This window comes from Ricinus communis, chromosome 10 (genome assembly GCF_019578655.1).
Source record: "Ricinus communis isolate WT05 ecotype wild-type chromosome 10, ASM1957865v1, whole genome shotgun sequence".
Classification (NCBI taxonomy): Eukaryota; Viridiplantae; Streptophyta; class Magnoliopsida; order Malpighiales; family Euphorbiaceae; genus Ricinus; species Ricinus communis.
This window is the reverse complement of record NC_063265.1, coordinates 4,813,177-4,829,696: the sequence shown is the minus strand read 5'-3', so window position 1 is coordinate 4,829,696 and position 16,520 is coordinate 4,813,177. Positions and strand designations below refer to the sequence as shown.

Sequence of the window (16,520 nt, the reverse complement as noted above, 5' to 3'; positions counted from 1 at the left end):
GAATAGAAAAACAGAATAGGACTGAATCCTCTGAAACTAGGAAAAAAAGAACTGAAAAATAAAATTATTAACAAAATAAATATAAAATGAGAGTGTATATGAATTAAATAAAAATGTAAAAGATGAAAGAAAAAAATGACAAAATTATCTTAAATTTCTGACTTTAATTAAGTTTAAAAATCAACATATTTCTTTTCAAACATCATCTGTTAAAATTTCAAATTTATTCACGAGGTTTTAATGTGAACATAATCTGCTTCTTAATTATTTGAAACGAAATCTTTTTTAAGTGTGAAGAAATATATATCCACTAATACTATTCAAATATTAATAACCGGTTTTCAAATCTAATTTTTTAGAACGGGTCTGAATGGATATCTGGATCCATAAATATATCTAGGCCCGATGGGCTTTCAAGTAGTAAGCACTGAACAATCGAAATTGTTCTAATAAAACCCTATGGGAATTGGAACTTGTACTTAATAATAAAATATGAAACTGAAAAGTGAAAAGAAAAAGAAAAAGGTCACGAAAATCCACGCAGGACTGTCAGAATTAAAGAGCTCCCATATCCAGAGTCCAAAGCAACTTAACAAAACAAAAAATCAATTTAATCGACAATACAATAAAATCTGGTTCCCAATTCCATTTTGGAACGAAAATAAATATGCGCAAATTTCACCTTCAAGATCAAAACCCTAACTAACCTGAACTCTGAAAGACCTTGTACTAATATCAGTACTCCACTTTTCTTAGATAAAGTATATTCTGCAAATGGAACAAATGTAATTTAACAAAGACTTGCAGCTAATGGAGACAAATTGAAACGAGGGTTTTATTTTCTTCTTCACAATAAAATTATTATTTGATGAAGAGGAGGAACCTTTGATCATTATAGAGAAGAGTAAATGAAGGAGTTGATAGGGAGTCCAGGGACGGTGAGTGGACTAGTACTGAGAATAGGCCAATGTGCACTTGCTGCTGCTTCTATTTCAATTATGGCCTCTGCTCGTGGCTTCTCTAGCTACACTGCTTTCTGGTATTTTCCTTTTTTTTTTTTTTCTTTTTGGGTCTGCTCTTTTGTGCTTACCATCAAAATTTGTGATTTGTCAGTTCTGATTTGATGTGATATGCAATACAGACATGGATTCATATAGAGATTATAAAGTCTTGCAAAATGCCAATCGATAAGACAATTTAGGTCATTTTTACCATGTGTATTCAAATGCATTAAGAACCGGTTTATATTTTGAATTATTAGGCAGAGGATTGATATTTCTCTCACCATTTTAATCTTGGCCTATTTTATGAACGCAAGTATATCAAATGCTGATTTTCCATACTTATGCTGAACTTGAACTGTTGAGGACTGTTAATAACTGATGAATAAACCCTTTTATAATTCTCAACATTTTATTAGAAATGTGGCATTACAACATCAAGATATTAAAACAGTGAGGTCATATTAAATCTGTTTATCAAAGTGCTTCTCCGATTGCTCAAGACATCTCTTTTCAACTGAGGAACAAAACAAGATCATTTCGTTCCATTTTTAGTACACAACATAAGAGGCATGTTATTATGTAACATTTGTTTGTGATATATATATATGGTGAAACTCATGTGATGATACCATTGTCTGACCTTTTTTTTTTTGTTTGTTTGCGAAAAACAGCACCTAGTCTCTATGACCTTTTTGTAATTGTAATTGCAAGTCTTGGGACTGGGAGTGGGCTACAATTTCTTGAATAAAAGTTTAACCAATTACTTTCCTCACTCCACTGAAATAATAGGTCCTTGCTTATGGTGTAACATTATTGGAGTTCATTGTCCAAATTTTTGCATTCTTACAACATACTGAATGTCTTAAACTTGATGTTTTACTCATGACAAGGTGTAATTTTCATTTTTTGCAGCTTCTATTCGTTTTGGATGGAATGTAGCGTCTTTTAAAACCAAATGGTAAATGAGTTTAGGGGTGTAACCGAGCTAAATCGAGTCAAAACACTGCTAGGCTCGAACTCGACTCAAAGCTCAAAACTCGACTCAAACTTGATTGAGTCTCATGTTTTGAGTTCGAAATCCACTCAATGGTACACTTGATATATTCGAGCTCGACTCAGATTACTCTATAGACAGAGTAAAATAATAAAAGTTCAAACTTGCTTAGCCTATTTTTTAGCTCAAACTTGATTCAACGATATGCTCAAGCTCAACTTGGTTCCGTTAAATTAGTATACAAAGAGTAAATTAGTGAAATAATAAAAACTTGATTAAGCTGGTGAGCCTGTTGAGTCCAGTATTGTGGAGCTTGAGCTAAGCTCGTCAAGCTACTCTAGTAGCTTGAGCTCATTTGATTGGGAATAAATTTTCTTTTACTAGATTGCAGCATGATCCTTTCTTCTCTCATCATAAAACTGTTTGAATTCTTTTTCCTTCACAGCAGTTGTATTGAGTATGTAACATATATCATATTATTCAGGGATGCTGAAGCTCCTTTTCTTTTTGTTGTCTTTAAATCAAGATAGGATCCATCTCTGTTGTTCCGGATTGACTGCCTAAAACCAGAATAGAGAAGGGCTCTTACTTTGCTTCTCTACTCATTAGTGTGAAACATTTTGTCAATCATTGCTAAATGCATTATTTTTTGATTATTATCTGTTATTTTTAGAATCACATAAATCATGTTTTATTATATCATTATTGATTGGTTTATTAACAAGTGCAGCTCTTAACCATCACTTTCTAGTCAAATGAAACTGATAATGACTATTATGTTCATCTCTTTTTTGGCATATGTTTTCCGCCGTCCCCCCTCCCTGTTTACCTTAAAGAATAAATAATTGATAATTTTTCTTTTTATCGTGAACTATGGCCCTTGGGTTCAGCTATTTAATTGCATCAATGGGCCTTCAAGTTCTGTGGAGCTTTGGACTTGCTTGTCTTGATGTTTACGCTTTGAGGAGAAAGAGAGACCTTCAAAACCCTGTCCTTGTGAGCCTGTTTGTTGTAGGCGATTGGGTATTATTCTGTTATCCTCATATTATCTGATACTTGTACATAAATATATGCATATGATAAGTTACAGTGGTCATCATACTTGTATGGCAGCTATCATTATACTGTTTTCTCTGTTAATGATGTCCACAAATGTGGCAAATTCTTGCCCCATAGACTGGTTTTAACACAATAAGGCATAAAATCGTGCCCACAAAGGATGATATGTAGCATGCAGTTTCAAATTTTCTGTCTTTTATGCAACTTTTATCTGAAGAAGCTTATTGTAGTCATAGACATATGAAGCTGGAGCAAGATTGGTTCATTTTTCTTAGTTCTTGGCTGTAGGGGTTTCCATTGGATATTATTATCTCCTTTAACTTTCTATGTAGATTCATTATTTCCTAGTGCTTTTGTATTTTGTGATCTTCATTATTTCCTAGTGCATTTTTGAATTGGTGTTTTACGCAACCTTGATCTTAAGAAGCTCATTGTAATCATAGACAAATATGAAGTTGATGCTTGGTTCCTTTTTTTAGTTCTCTTCATGGCTGTAGGGGTTTCCATTGGATATTATTATCTCCTTTATGCTTCTGTGTAGATTCATTATTTCCTAGTGCTTTAGTATTTTGTGATCTTATTGGTTATGCTGTTGAATTTCTCTGTAGAAGGAGTTTTTAGCTAATGAAAACTAAAATTTAGAAATCTTAGAGCTGCCATGATGATTCACTGGAATATTCTTCAACTTGAAATGTGTGAGGCCAGGGTGGGATATGGGCTACCTTGGCCATGCACATGAAAGCTGAATTATTGGCTACAACTGGTGCATCTCTGCATCTTAGTTTTCTTTTAAGCAAGGAAGTTGAACTCGGATTTTCTGTTGAGCACTAAATTATTCAGTTGTCTATCTAGTCTCTCCTTTGAAATGTTTGGTTCTATTGCTTACTTGCTAAAAGGAACTGGCAATTCAGTTAGACACCGAGTATAATTTGGAATCATAATTGTGAATTTCCTGCGTTGTAATAATGACTATAAATGGTGCTTGGCATGAAAACTAATTGTTTGAAAAATGTGCAGGTGACATCCATGTTATCACTAGCAGCTGCATGCTCGTCAGCAGGTGTCGTTGTTCTGTATGCGAGAGACTTGAACTTTTGCAAGTTGGAATCAGATCTTCCATGTAATAAGTATGAGATTTCCATACTTCTTGCTTTTCTTACTTGGCTTCTTATTGGCATATCCTCCCATGTGATGTTCTGGATCCTAGCTTCTATTTAGGAGACTCATGTATCCTTGCTCCAAAGTTAGTGAATACACAAATGAAAGTGTCTTCCGGTTCACATGTAAATCTTATTTCCTTCTTCTTGAAGTTTTAATTAAGCAATTTCGAGGTTTGTTTTCTATTTCGATTAGTATTGCATGTGCACATAATTATCTTTGGCTGTGGGATAATTACAAAGTTTCAGTGTCGACCTGGATTGTCTTGCATTTGCCAATTACCCATAAATGAGGAAAAATCAGCTGGCTTCTTGGGCAATTACCACCTTAGTGCCTTGTCATAATAGTGACATAATTATTAGGTATGTGGATTAGCTTCTCTCTCTTCAGATTCATCATTCCTTTCTTTTCTCTTGAAAAATCATATTTCATATTCAAGCCTTGTAGATGCATGATGGGGCCATATGGTTTAAGGTGTTGGGACATTCCTTTTTAATTCCATTCCACTTTTACTTAGCCAGTAAAGGAGTCTTCTTTATATAAGTTCAACTTTAAACTTCTTTATATAAATTAAAGTGAGTTATTTAATAAAATAAGATTTTACACGCAGGTGCTTCTTGAATCAAAATACCTCGTCTAAATTTAGTGCCCCTTTTGCTACCTCGTGAGCCACCACCATATTGCAATTTATGAAAGAACAGTAAATTATATCCTCAACTGCAGGTTCATGATGTTTTATGCGCCTAAGTTCAAAGCGCATTAGTTTCATGGGATTAACACTTAGGTCCTAACTCTTAGTGAGAAATATGACTTTGAGAAAAAAAAAAAGATATACGTTATCTGCAATTAAACTAAAGTAATTTTCTTTTACTTATTTTTTAATTTATTTGTAATCTTTATTTGATTTGATTTTTCAATATGCAAGAGATAATTATTTATTTGATTTATTAAAAATATATTTATATTAATTTTCTAAGAGAAAAAAATTTACTCTAATGGTTGAGTTTTTTATTTGTTTAATTTTTCTAATTAATTTCTCTAAGAAAAGAATTAGATTCGTAGTTGAATTTTTGTATTTGTTTAATCTTTCTAATGATTATTTTAGTATCATGAATATTAATAAGGAAATGATTACTTTGATAATAGAAAAATAAATAAATAACTTTTTTTTGCATAAAAGTTTTTAGTATAACTTTTACTTATACATTTTGACATTTTATGGATAATTTTTTTAAATGGCTTTTAGGGATAATTTATTATATTTATTTCTTATACAACATTGAATTGTATTTTTATGCATGTTCATATGTGATAAGTTGTATATTCATTAAATATAAATTGTAGGTTCATTGGCAGTACGATGTAGATTTATTGAAATTTTACTGTTAAATATAGTTATAAATAACAAAATTATTCAATATTGCTTATAGATTCATCAAATATTAGGTGTAGATTCATTATTTGTGAATTGTAAATTTATCAGTTAATATATAAATTTATTTTTTAAATTATAAATTTCTAAACTTTATAATTTATGAATTTCAGGTCTATTTGTGATGAACCAATAGTCTATAAATTTTGAGCTTTTTATTTTTAATCTATAAACCTAATTTTTTTTTTTATGAACTTCTGAACTATTATATATGAACCTCAATTATACATGTAGTTTTATGATTGATTTTTACAGTTTTTATCGATGAATTTGTGTTCATAACCTATGATTGAGTTTTATAATTTAGAATTATAAATATAATATTATCAATTCTAATATTTTATTATTATTATTATTAAATTTTAAAAATTGAAAATATTATTATATAATTATAAAAATAAATAAAATTAAAATTTCATGAAGTAAAACATAATATAATTTAAAATATAAATATATACTAAAATATGATTAGATTTGATTTTTTATTAACTTGTTAATAAAGTTTTATACATGTATAAAATTTAATTTTAATATATGATATTTTATAATAAAAATATTAATTACTAAAAAATAAATTTAGTGTTGTAACAAAAGAAATATAAAATACACTGAAATTATAAAATTAAAATAGAAAATATAATAAAAAATTATTAACAATAAAAATGGTAAAAAATAAAGAGATAGGACATATTAAAAGAAAAGTATTATTTATAGCCTCTAAAATATAAAATATAAACACAAAAAGAGCATGAACTAAAAAAATCTAGCTTCCTAACGTAAATCTTCATGCACTAAACCATGTTATGCGCAAAGAGGAGAAAATTAAAATATTAATAGTTGTTGAATAAAATAAAAATATAAATAAATTATTGAATTCAAACAAATACTACTCTATATATTTACATATAAATAAATAAAAAATACTCTTTAAAAATAAAAGGGATCGTTGGTAGTAGTCAGCAGTGTGGCTAATAAGCAAGAAAAGTGGAATATGTCTTGCTTCAATTAAAAAGGCTAGATCCTATTTCTTCCCTATGTGGCTCTCCGTCGTGCACGGCTGCACATGGTGGTTGACGGATGGAAGCATGGTTTTCGAGCTGAACTCTCTGCGTTATGGTGTTGTGGTTCTGTGGCCTGAGCAATTAGATATCCATCACAATTTACAATACTCTAGTGATGGGTTCATACAAAAAGCAAATAGGGGAGATTGTCTATTTTCTTAACAGAATTCGATGGGCATCACCGTCTTCATTATCATGACCATTTGCGTTCTATGCGTTTCATTTCTTCTGTTATATTTTTATTTCATTTTCCATTTTTAAAATTTGGCTATATATATATATATATATATATATATATGTTTACTTTTAACATATCTACTAATTTTTAATATATAAATATTATATAATTTATATGTAATTCTTATATTTAATGTCTTACTTTTCTAACTAAATAATAATCTTAATTGTAAAAATAATATTTTAATAATATATTATATCAACTAATAAATTAGTCTCTAATTATACAATAATTCCTAACTGTAATAATATGCATATTAGTTATTTTCTAATATTAATTTACATGATTAGTAAATCAATACATAATTTTTAGTGACATTTTGTATTTAATTTTTTAACACATAATTTATTTATAACTAATTAATAGATCAAATAATATATTAATTATTCTATTAAATATTATACATTATTTTTTATCATATATTTTCTAATGTAAATAACATGATAGTAAAATTCTATCATCCTCTTGAAAAGTATACTCTCATGATACGAAATTTTCATTCTCGCTCGCAGACGTGGAAGCTAATCTCTAGTTTCTACAGAAAATTCAACATGCCTGAGATCCATCACTATTTATAGTATTATTTTTAATATGTTTTAAACATAAAAATTTTAATATAAATATTTATTTTTGATGATAATTTACTTTATTTATAGTTAATAAATCAATAAATAAAAATTTTAAAATAAATTTTATATTTATTGCATTGATAAAATTTTTAAATATAAAAAATTTAATTAAGAATGTTAAATCTTAAAATATGACATGATTATGATATTAATAATTTATTAAATTATTCTTTTACAATATTAATAATAATTACAACATATAAATAAACGCTTGATTATTTAATATTTTTACATTACTTGATCGTAAAGAATAAATTCTTCCACGTGGACCACAGTACTATATTACAGGGAGAGAATACAAGTCACTTCCCGGTCAAATTTCATACAGGTTTTCTTTCTTTTGTCCTGCTTATACTAAACCCCTTGAAAGAAAAACCCAAAACCCCAACCCATTTCAAGAACCAATAAAACGAACTGCAAGAATGCCGTTACTTGACGGAACGGATCAGCTCCGGTGGTCGGACGTGGTGGAAGAACAAGAGAATGAAAAAGACCTGAAACTTCTGCTACCTCCACGCCAAGTAATCGGACCAGACAAGAACGGTCTGAAAAAGGTGATAGAGTACAAGTTCAATGATAAAGGACAGAAAGTTAGAATTACCACAACAACACGTCTTCGTAAGACTTGGCTTACTAAAGGTGCTTTAGAGAGGCGTTCATGGCCTCGGTTTGGTGATGCTGTTAACGATAACGTGGGGGGTACGAGTAGTAGTCGTCTTCTTACTACGGTTTCTAGTGAGGAGATTTTTCTTCAAAGACCCAAGTCTAAAGGTTCCTTTTTTTCTAAAAAAAGAAAATTAAAGACCTCATTTCAAGTTCTTGTTTTGTTCAAGATTTGGAGTTCAGGATATAATGTCGTTAATAAATGACTAGTTAGGACTCATTATTTGTTTCTTTTGTCAGGATCGTTGTATGGTAATTGAACTTTTCTTGTGGGTTCAGTTTCATATATGATTTTTCTTTTAATGTTACCGAAAAACGTATTGGTATTTAGGGCACTTCATCTTTGTGAGGGATTTTTGGCCTGTAATTGTGAAGCATAAATCTAATTACTAATGTGGCTGTTGATGTCGAAAATATAGATACACTACAACTGTGAATTAATCATTGCTTTTACATGTACTTACAAGTGTTTGATCGTGAAATCTTTAGAATTTTGGGGTTGGGTTTCTTTTAGGTTGCCTTTGGCACATTCAACTTATTGTCAAAGTCACATTTTTCTATAACTTCAAAAATGCAAGAAGAAAGGTCCAAGATTTTATTGGGATTAGGAATAGGGATGAAGTAAGAACCATTCCTCACTTTTCATTATTTGTTTTTTCAGGCTTGAGAAATTGTAAAATTTAGAAATTATACTTAATTTAATTTGTTGAGTGATTTTTCAAGGACTTCTGTAGTTCTGTTTCTTTATTGATTTGGTTATTCTGCATTTAACAAGTTCTGTGGGAATTGCAAACAGGAACTAAAGCAGAGGAAACTGAGACATCAGGAGAATCTCTGTCTCTGCTTGCAAACAAAAATGGTGTTCTTATGGTATGTAGGACTTGTTGCAAGAAAGGTGATCACTGGACATCGAAGTGCCCTTACAAGGATGTTAAACCACAGCTAGAAGGCCCTACTAGCAGACCTCCTTCAGCAGACAACAGTGCTGCTTCTTCAATCACCGCAATGAACAGCAAATATATTCCACCAAGCATGAGAGCAGGCGCACAACGAAGCAGCAATGATAAATTTAATATGAAGCGTAGGAATGATGAGAATACTGTGAGGGTTAGCTGTATTTCAGAGAACACTTCTGAAGCTGACTTGGTTGATCTCTTTAGCCCATTTGGACAAGTATCTCGCGTGTTTCTGTTAACTGACCGCCATACTGGTTTGAATAGAGGTTCAGGATTTGTCAGTTTTGTCAACAAGGAAGATGCTGAGAGAGCAATCAACAAGCTTGATGGGTATGGCTATGACAATCTCATTCTTCATGTGGAAAAGTATAATCGAGATGGATCTAAAAGCAGCCCCAATAAATCGAAGTTCTAGAAAATCATAGTTAAAAAGTGTTGACATCGAAATGATATTTACTTTTAAGTAGTATGTAATTCCATGCTTTTGCTAACACATTGGTTTTCTTTTCATGAGCTGGTTATCATGTGATTGGTTTTGCCAATACAGCTAGGCTTCTGGTTTGTTAAATTAACCTGTTGTCGATTTTGGCAAAATCCAGCTATATCTTTGTTGTTCTTAACAGACATCTAATAGTAAATGAGTTGCAGGTTGATGCGTGCTTTGCCAGTTTGCTACTGGACTGGACTTGTTGCCTTATTGAGATGACTTCCAGGTTTTTGAACTGAAACTTATATATAACATTCGATTACAATGCACCAAAGATGCTCCAGAATCTACTTTAGGAATGTCAAAATTCTGCAGGTTTTTGGTACATCGGGATTTCGCTTGGCAGTGGGTGAAATCAGAGGCATTTCTCTATAAAAAACTAAAATGAAAACAAGATACTACTGTTATCAAAATTCAGTGCAGCACTTATTCATAGCTATGCCAAGACAAGAAACTAGGACTTAGAAACTCTTTCTGAAGTAATACCAATGATATACTGAATCTCATCTGCAACTTCTTTCATTGAAGGTCGATTTTGCCTCTTCTCATCCAAACAAGTTGCTGCCAGCGATCCCAGTGCTTTCATCGTCTCCAATTCCAATTTGCTCGCACTCTCCTTTAGAACTGGATCAATAGCATCTAATATTCGGTCTTCTTCAATCATTTTCTTCATATAAACCACCAAGTTCACATCTTCTTCTTCCCTGTTAAAATCAATTGCCTTCTTAGAAGTCAAGATCTCCATCAAAACAACTCCAAAGCTATAAACATCACTCTTATCTGTCAGCTGAAAGTTCCTGTAATATTCTGGGTCAAGATAACCAAGGGTACCCTGAGCACAAGTAAAGATATGGCTATCATTGTTTTCACTCGTCTCCACTAACCTAGATAGTCCGAAATCAGAAACCTTGGCGTTAAGTCTTTCGTCAAGCAAAATGTTGCTAGATTTGACATCGCGGTGATAAATGGGAGGCAAAGCTGCCGAGTGAAGATATGCCAAGCCTTCAGCAGTTTGGTGTGCAATGCGTAGCCTCCGTTGCCAGGGCAATGGAGTCCACTTGCTGGATTGATTACAATGAAGGTGCTCAAAGAGGGTTCCGTTTGGGATATACTCATAAATCATGATAGGCAGCTCAAGTTCAACACAGCAACCAAGGAGTCTTACAAGGCTCCTATGATTTACCTGGCAAAGAATTCGCACCTCATTAAGCACTTGATCGGTGCCTTTAGTGTTTCCAAGCTTCGCACGCTTGATAGCCGTTATGGTTCCGTCATCAAGAATGCCTTTAAAGACCTCACCAAACCCACCAGAACCAATAAGGTTGTCTTTGGAAAAGTTGTTTGTTGCTTTAATTATCTCCTTGCCGGTGAAAATCCTGGCTGATTTCCCACTATGCTTAGCATTCAACATCTCTTTCCGCTCTTTGATCAAATTCTTTTGTGCCTGCCTCGAGCGGTGATGCTGGTTGTAGAACAGAATCCCAGTTACTGCTACTAGAAGGATTGCACCTCCTGCAAGGGCCACACCTGATGAATAAAACAAACTCAACTGATTAGAGATTCATATATGAAGCGCAAGGGTAGAGTAATGGAATAAAAATCCTTACAGTGTACACCACAAAATAAACTTGCTTCAGGGAAAATTACGTACCAGCAAACAGTGCAGTCTTTTTCTTTCTTTTTCTGCAAGCTTTACCTGTGCGACACTTTACATCTGCAAATGGAGGGGGAAAAAAATTTTCTGAACTGAAAATTGAAAAGAGCAGCAAACTCTTTTATTTGGAATTGCTATAATAATAGTTCTTGAAATATTCACAATAGATTTTACATGTTTTGGTCATAAAAGTTCCAAAGGAAATACCACATTTAGGAGTTGCTTTTTCGAAAAGTAGTTTCTACTCTAATTAGAATATTAAGCAAAAACCAACAGAACAAATGTTAACTAGAAATGGAAAAATGAGAGTAATCTAGAAAAAGATTAACTAATACTCACTTTGGCACAATCCATTTATGGGATCCCACTTAAAGCCAGCATTACAAAAGCACCGTTTCTGTCCAAAAATAATCGGGTCAGCCAAACATTTTGAGTACAATAACTCTCTGCAGTCCACTGGAGTCCTGCAAACTGGCTCCTGAGGCAACATCCATTCTATCTCCACTTCAGGCTCAGGCCATTTATTCAGAGCTAGTACTGTCTTCAAATCCAAGTTCACAAAACTCTGATATGCACTGCACTCTCCAACATAGACCTTAAGAGCATCAACATTTTGCAACCCACCAGTCCTGAATGTGCAACATAATGGTGCAATTATACAGGCGGCTGCATGCTCCTTAATGTAGTTATGACAAATGCTAGCAGGTGAACAATCCATGGGTGGGTTCAATTTCAAATGAGACACTGAATCTGTACAATTGAGTAACAAAATGGTGTTACTACTACTGATATTAAAGGGAAGATTGTGATCGAGTTGGATTCCTTGACTATGAAAATCACTGGAGATGCAACTATTGTTGGCTAAATTTGGTGGTTGAATTATTAGTCTTCGGATTAGTGGGTTAATGGTTTTGATCGTGTAGGATGATCCATTTACACCATCGAACCATAGCGTGCCTGCAGTGCACCGAAGCTTGTAATGTTGGTCGCCACAGTCTGGTCGAGTACTGAGTGGATATGGCACCAAAAGGCGGCCGCAGTTGCCACAAGGCCGAACAGCAATAGCACACGGTGAGTAAGACATCAGTGCAACCATAAGGATCGACATCATAAGCACATTGTTCTCCATGGTAAGGCCTAGCTAGGTCTAGAAATGCAAAAAATAGAGTTGGTCACTAGCTATATGCTATATTCTCAGTATGTTGTGCTATGTGCAAGTAAATATACTCATAATGCAAAAGACATAATTGGCCAAGCCAGTTAATTTCATGATTTGAGTAAGAGATGGACAAACTTGTCTTTTTAATCAAGCAAGAGCAAAAGTGTCGTTATTTGAAGTGCTAAAAATAAGAAATATCTTACAAATCCTTGCGTTGCACAATGCTATCTTAGGTTTTCTCAAAAATGTGTCAGCAAAATTCATGAAGATATGCAAGTTCAATGCTTAGAAATAATAATGCGATTTCATGGACACTTACAGGGCACATGGGTTGAATTCTATATTATGGAGGGAATGTGTATTGGACGGGTTTTCAAGTAAGTTTTAGTTCTGTTTCAATATCGATCGAATAAATTAAGATTTGATGTGTTGATATGCAGTCTTAGTACCTTGCATGAGTTCGTTTTCCTTGTCTGCTTATAATTTCCAAGATTCATATTTGTTTTATAACTTCAAGATCCATTTTGGTTTAGCATCCCATTGTCTTGTTCCCTAATAAACAATCTGAAAGCGTGCAGTCCCAGACAATTTTCATTTCTTTTCACTTCACACTCGTCCTATTCTCACTGGGATGCGTCGACAGAACGAAAAAGCAGTTCCTATCATATTGGAAGCCACAAATTTGTTCCAACAAGTTCATGCCCTTCCCAAAAGTGTTTCATGATTAATTAGATTAGCATTGTCCAATTTCATAACTCATGCTTTGTTCTAATGTCATGTTTTTGACAGTGACAAAGATGTTAGAATCTTCTTTGAAATTGAATTTAATGAAGAATCCTGGTGCCTTTGCAAGTATAGTTAGGTCCAGAAGGAGTAGTAAATGGAACCTGAGTTAATTCAGACTTTATTAACACAACCAAGGCAAAGATATATTATTCTAAGTACATTAATGCATTCTGAAGGATCAGGAAATCAACTCATTACAAAATGGATCTTTTGAAAGATGCAAAATATTTCTATAACGTGTATATATATCTTTCTTGGGATACTAAAATTAAGTTACATAGAGAACACCGTATTCGTCCACTGTAAGTTCAGAATTACAGAAGGCCAATTAAGGCCCTTGCAGTTTATTTCTCACTTACTGTAATGACTACTAGGCATTAAGAGTTTGGCAATTATTTCTTGATTCTATGAAACTCCAGAAGTGACAAGACTAATAATATACTCGATCTCATCAGCAGCTTCTTTCATTGTAGGCCGATTCTGCCTTTTCTCATCCAAACAGGCTGCTGCTAAAGAACCTAATGCTTTCATGGTTTCCAATTCTAATTTACTAGCTCCTTCCTTAACAAAAGGGTCAACAGCATCCAATAACTTCTCTCCTTTCAAAAACTTTCTACCATAAATCACCAAGTTCACTTCTTCATCTACTCTATTGAAATCAATGGCCTTTTTGGAAGTTAAAAGCTCTAATAACACTACCCCAAAGCTATAAACATCACTCTTATCAGTCAATTGAAAATTGAGGTAGTACTCCGGATCAAGATAGCCTAAAGTACCTTGAGCACAAGTTGTAATATGGCTTGTATCGGTAACAGCCAGCCTAGAAAGCCCAAAATCAGAAACTTTAGCGTTAAGCTCATTGTCGAGTAAGATGTTGCTCGATTTAATGTCGCGATGGTAAATTGGCGGTGTAGCTGAAGAGTGAAGATATGCAAGACCTTCTGCGGTTTGATGGGCAATGACAAGGCGGCGAAGCCAAGTTAATGGTTCCCTTTTGCTTGAGCAAATTTTATGGAGATGATCGAAAAGGGTTCCATTCGGAATGTACTCGTAGACTAAGAGAGGATGCTCGAGCTCAACACAACAACCATGGAGTTTTACAAGGCATCTGTGGTTTACTTGGCATAAGATTCGAACTTCGTTTAGGATTTGATCAATCCCTTTAGTATTTCCAGTCTTGGCACGCTTGATGGCTATGGTAGTTCCATCATCAATAATACCCTTGAAGACCTCACCGAAGCCTCCAGATCCGAGGAGATTTTCACTTGAGAAGTTGTTTGTTGCTCTTGTGATTTCTTTGCTGGTGAAGATCCTACCCACTATGCCACTTGTGCTCACACTTAATATTCTTTCTCTTACCTTACTTAAACTTACGTGGGCTAGTTCTCGTCTGCTCTGACTATATTTTCTATAGACTACGACCATAGTTGTGATTCCGAGAAACATTGCACCAACAGCAAGAGCTATTGATAAAAAAATAAGGACATCATTTTACTTCAACGGTATAACAACAATCTAAAGTTTGATGTTTGCCAAGTGCATTATCAGTATTTAAATTGATGATAACCAAAGATTTGCTGTAATTAACAAATGTAACTAGTATATAACACATACCGCCAATGAGTGAAGTTTTTCTCGTCTGTTTATTGCAATATCCCCCATGTTTGCAGTTCCTGCCTGCATAGAAAAGAATGGTATGTGGTTTCATTAACTACAATTGTTCAAGTATTTTTGCTGCAATATCTGAGAACTATCTACTTTCTTGTGCAGTACAAATTACATTGGTATGTTTATGATTCTGAACTATTACTGCACTTGATCTTAGCCTCTCCAGGGAAAACCCACTGAGGGCAATTCTGATTGAAGAACTCTGGCTAGTACCAATATATGCATGCTATTATAAAAGCAAATCTAAAGTCTTAGTGAAACGCAATAAATTGAAATTTAAAAGCAATTGAGTAGCATATGAATACTTTTATGCTGAAATTTGAAATCTAAGAGCACTTCTTTTTTCCCTGTTGAGATATATGAAAGTTGCTAGGTAGAACAGAAATATAACGGACAAGTAGATGTACTTACCCATTTGACATACTCCATTAATAGGATCCCACTGGAACCCATCACGGCAGAAGCACCTTTTCTGTCCAACACTGACAGGATCCTGCAAACAAAAAGAATTTGGCAAATCCTGACAATCCACTGCAGTTTTGCATACAGGCTCGAACGGCAACATCCACTCTAACTCCACTCCAGGTTCCGGCCACTTGCTCACCGGCAAATCCATATCCAAATTCACAAAGCTTTGATATGCTGAACACCTCTCGCTGCGAACTCTAATTCTAAATTCATTGAGAGATCCACCAGTCTTAAACCAACAGCATCTTTGTTTGTCAGCTGTAGCTTCACAGGCAGATTTTGCAATTGCATTTTCTCTGAGGTACTCATGGCATCTGCTTGCTGACGAACAGTTCATTGATGGAAAAAATTGAAAGACTAACTCAGAACAGTTCATAAGAACTACAGTGTTGCTGCCTGTAATGTTGAAGGGAAGATTGCTATCTAGTTGAATGCCTTGGCTTGGAAAATCAGCTGACATGCAAGTGTTGTTCGCAAAGCCTGCCGGGCGGATTATTAGCCGTTGGGTCAACGGGTAGATGGATGTTATGATGTAGGAGGATGAATTTACAGCATCCAACCACAATGTGCCTCCTCTGCAGCTAAGCTTGTACAACGGCTCACCGCAGCCTGGGGCAGTGCTAAGTGGATACGGCACTGGAATGCGGCCACAGTTCCGGCATTGCCGCGTGGCTTGTACTTGCCTGATACATGACAGGATTGGCAACATTGTAAGGATCAGCATAACCAACGATCTCTTTTCCATTGGGAGAGAGAATTTATTCGTTGAATGATTTTCTTCTTGGTAAGCAAAATTTTGTTCCAGTTAAGGAAAAGGTAAACTGAGTTAAGGTGGGAGAGGGACCTCGCTGCAGGACTTAAAACAGGCACAGAAGCAATTATATCAATGGAGTTTGAGCTCTGTAAATTCTGAAACCAAGTCTTTTAGATTAATAAGTTCAGACTGAGTGGCAAAAACTTGGAAAATTAAAAGGGGCATGTTGGCTATAAGTACTATTCCAGAAATTATTGCGTGATATTAGTAGGCACACAGGCAGCCCGTTGCAAGGAAGGCAAGAGCAAGAGCTAGGGCTAAGTATTAGTGCCCATCACGAAAGTAGTGAT

The 16,520-nt window shown here is 34.0% G+C and overlaps 4 protein-coding genes across 4 annotated transcripts; 2 read left to right on the top strand and 2 right to left on the bottom strand.

Moving 5' to 3' along the window:
- Positions 1-381: 381 nt before the first annotated feature.
- LOC8283895 (CASP-like protein 5B2) lies at positions 382-4,400 on the top strand. The gene is made up of 3 exons (XM_002529827.4): positions 382-1,039; positions 2,889-3,021; positions 4,075-4,400. Exons 1-3 carry the CDS (start codon positions 909-911, stop codon positions 4,273-4,275), a joined length of 465 nt encoding a protein of 154 aa, XP_002529873.1. The 5' UTR covers positions 382-908; the 3' UTR covers positions 4,276-4,400.
- Positions 4,401-7,929: 3,529 nt separating this feature from the next.
- Positions 7,930-9,657, top strand: LOC8283896 (eukaryotic translation initiation factor 3 subunit G). Its single transcript, XM_002529828.3, has 2 exons — positions 7,930-8,346; positions 9,035-9,657. The coding sequence occupies exons 1-2, from the start codon at positions 7,998-8,000 to the stop codon at positions 9,607-9,609; spliced, it is 924 nt and encodes a 307-aa protein (XP_002529874.2). The 5' UTR covers positions 7,930-7,997; the 3' UTR covers positions 9,610-9,657.
- Positions 9,658-9,999: 342 nt separating this feature from the next.
- LOC8283897 (wall-associated receptor kinase-like 20) lies at positions 10,000-12,481 on the bottom strand. The gene is made up of 3 exons (XM_002529829.3): positions 11,675-12,481; positions 11,333-11,395; positions 10,000-11,208 (listed from the first exon to the last, which is right to left on the bottom strand). The coding sequence occupies exons 1-3, from the start codon at positions 12,462-12,464 to the stop codon at positions 10,136-10,138; spliced, it is 1,926 nt and encodes a 641-aa protein (XP_002529875.1). The 5' UTR covers positions 12,465-12,481; the 3' UTR covers positions 10,000-10,135.
- A 1,204-nt stretch (positions 12,482-13,685) lies between these two features.
- Positions 13,686-16,161, bottom strand: LOC8283898 (wall-associated receptor kinase-like 20). Its single transcript, XM_048380339.1, has 3 exons — positions 15,360-16,161; positions 14,889-14,957; positions 13,686-14,743 (listed from the first exon to the last, which is right to left on the bottom strand). The coding sequence occupies exons 1-3, from the start codon at positions 16,159-16,161 to the stop codon at positions 13,686-13,688; spliced, it is 1,929 nt and encodes a 642-aa protein (XP_048236296.1).
- Between the last annotated feature and the right edge of the window lie 359 nt (positions 16,162-16,520).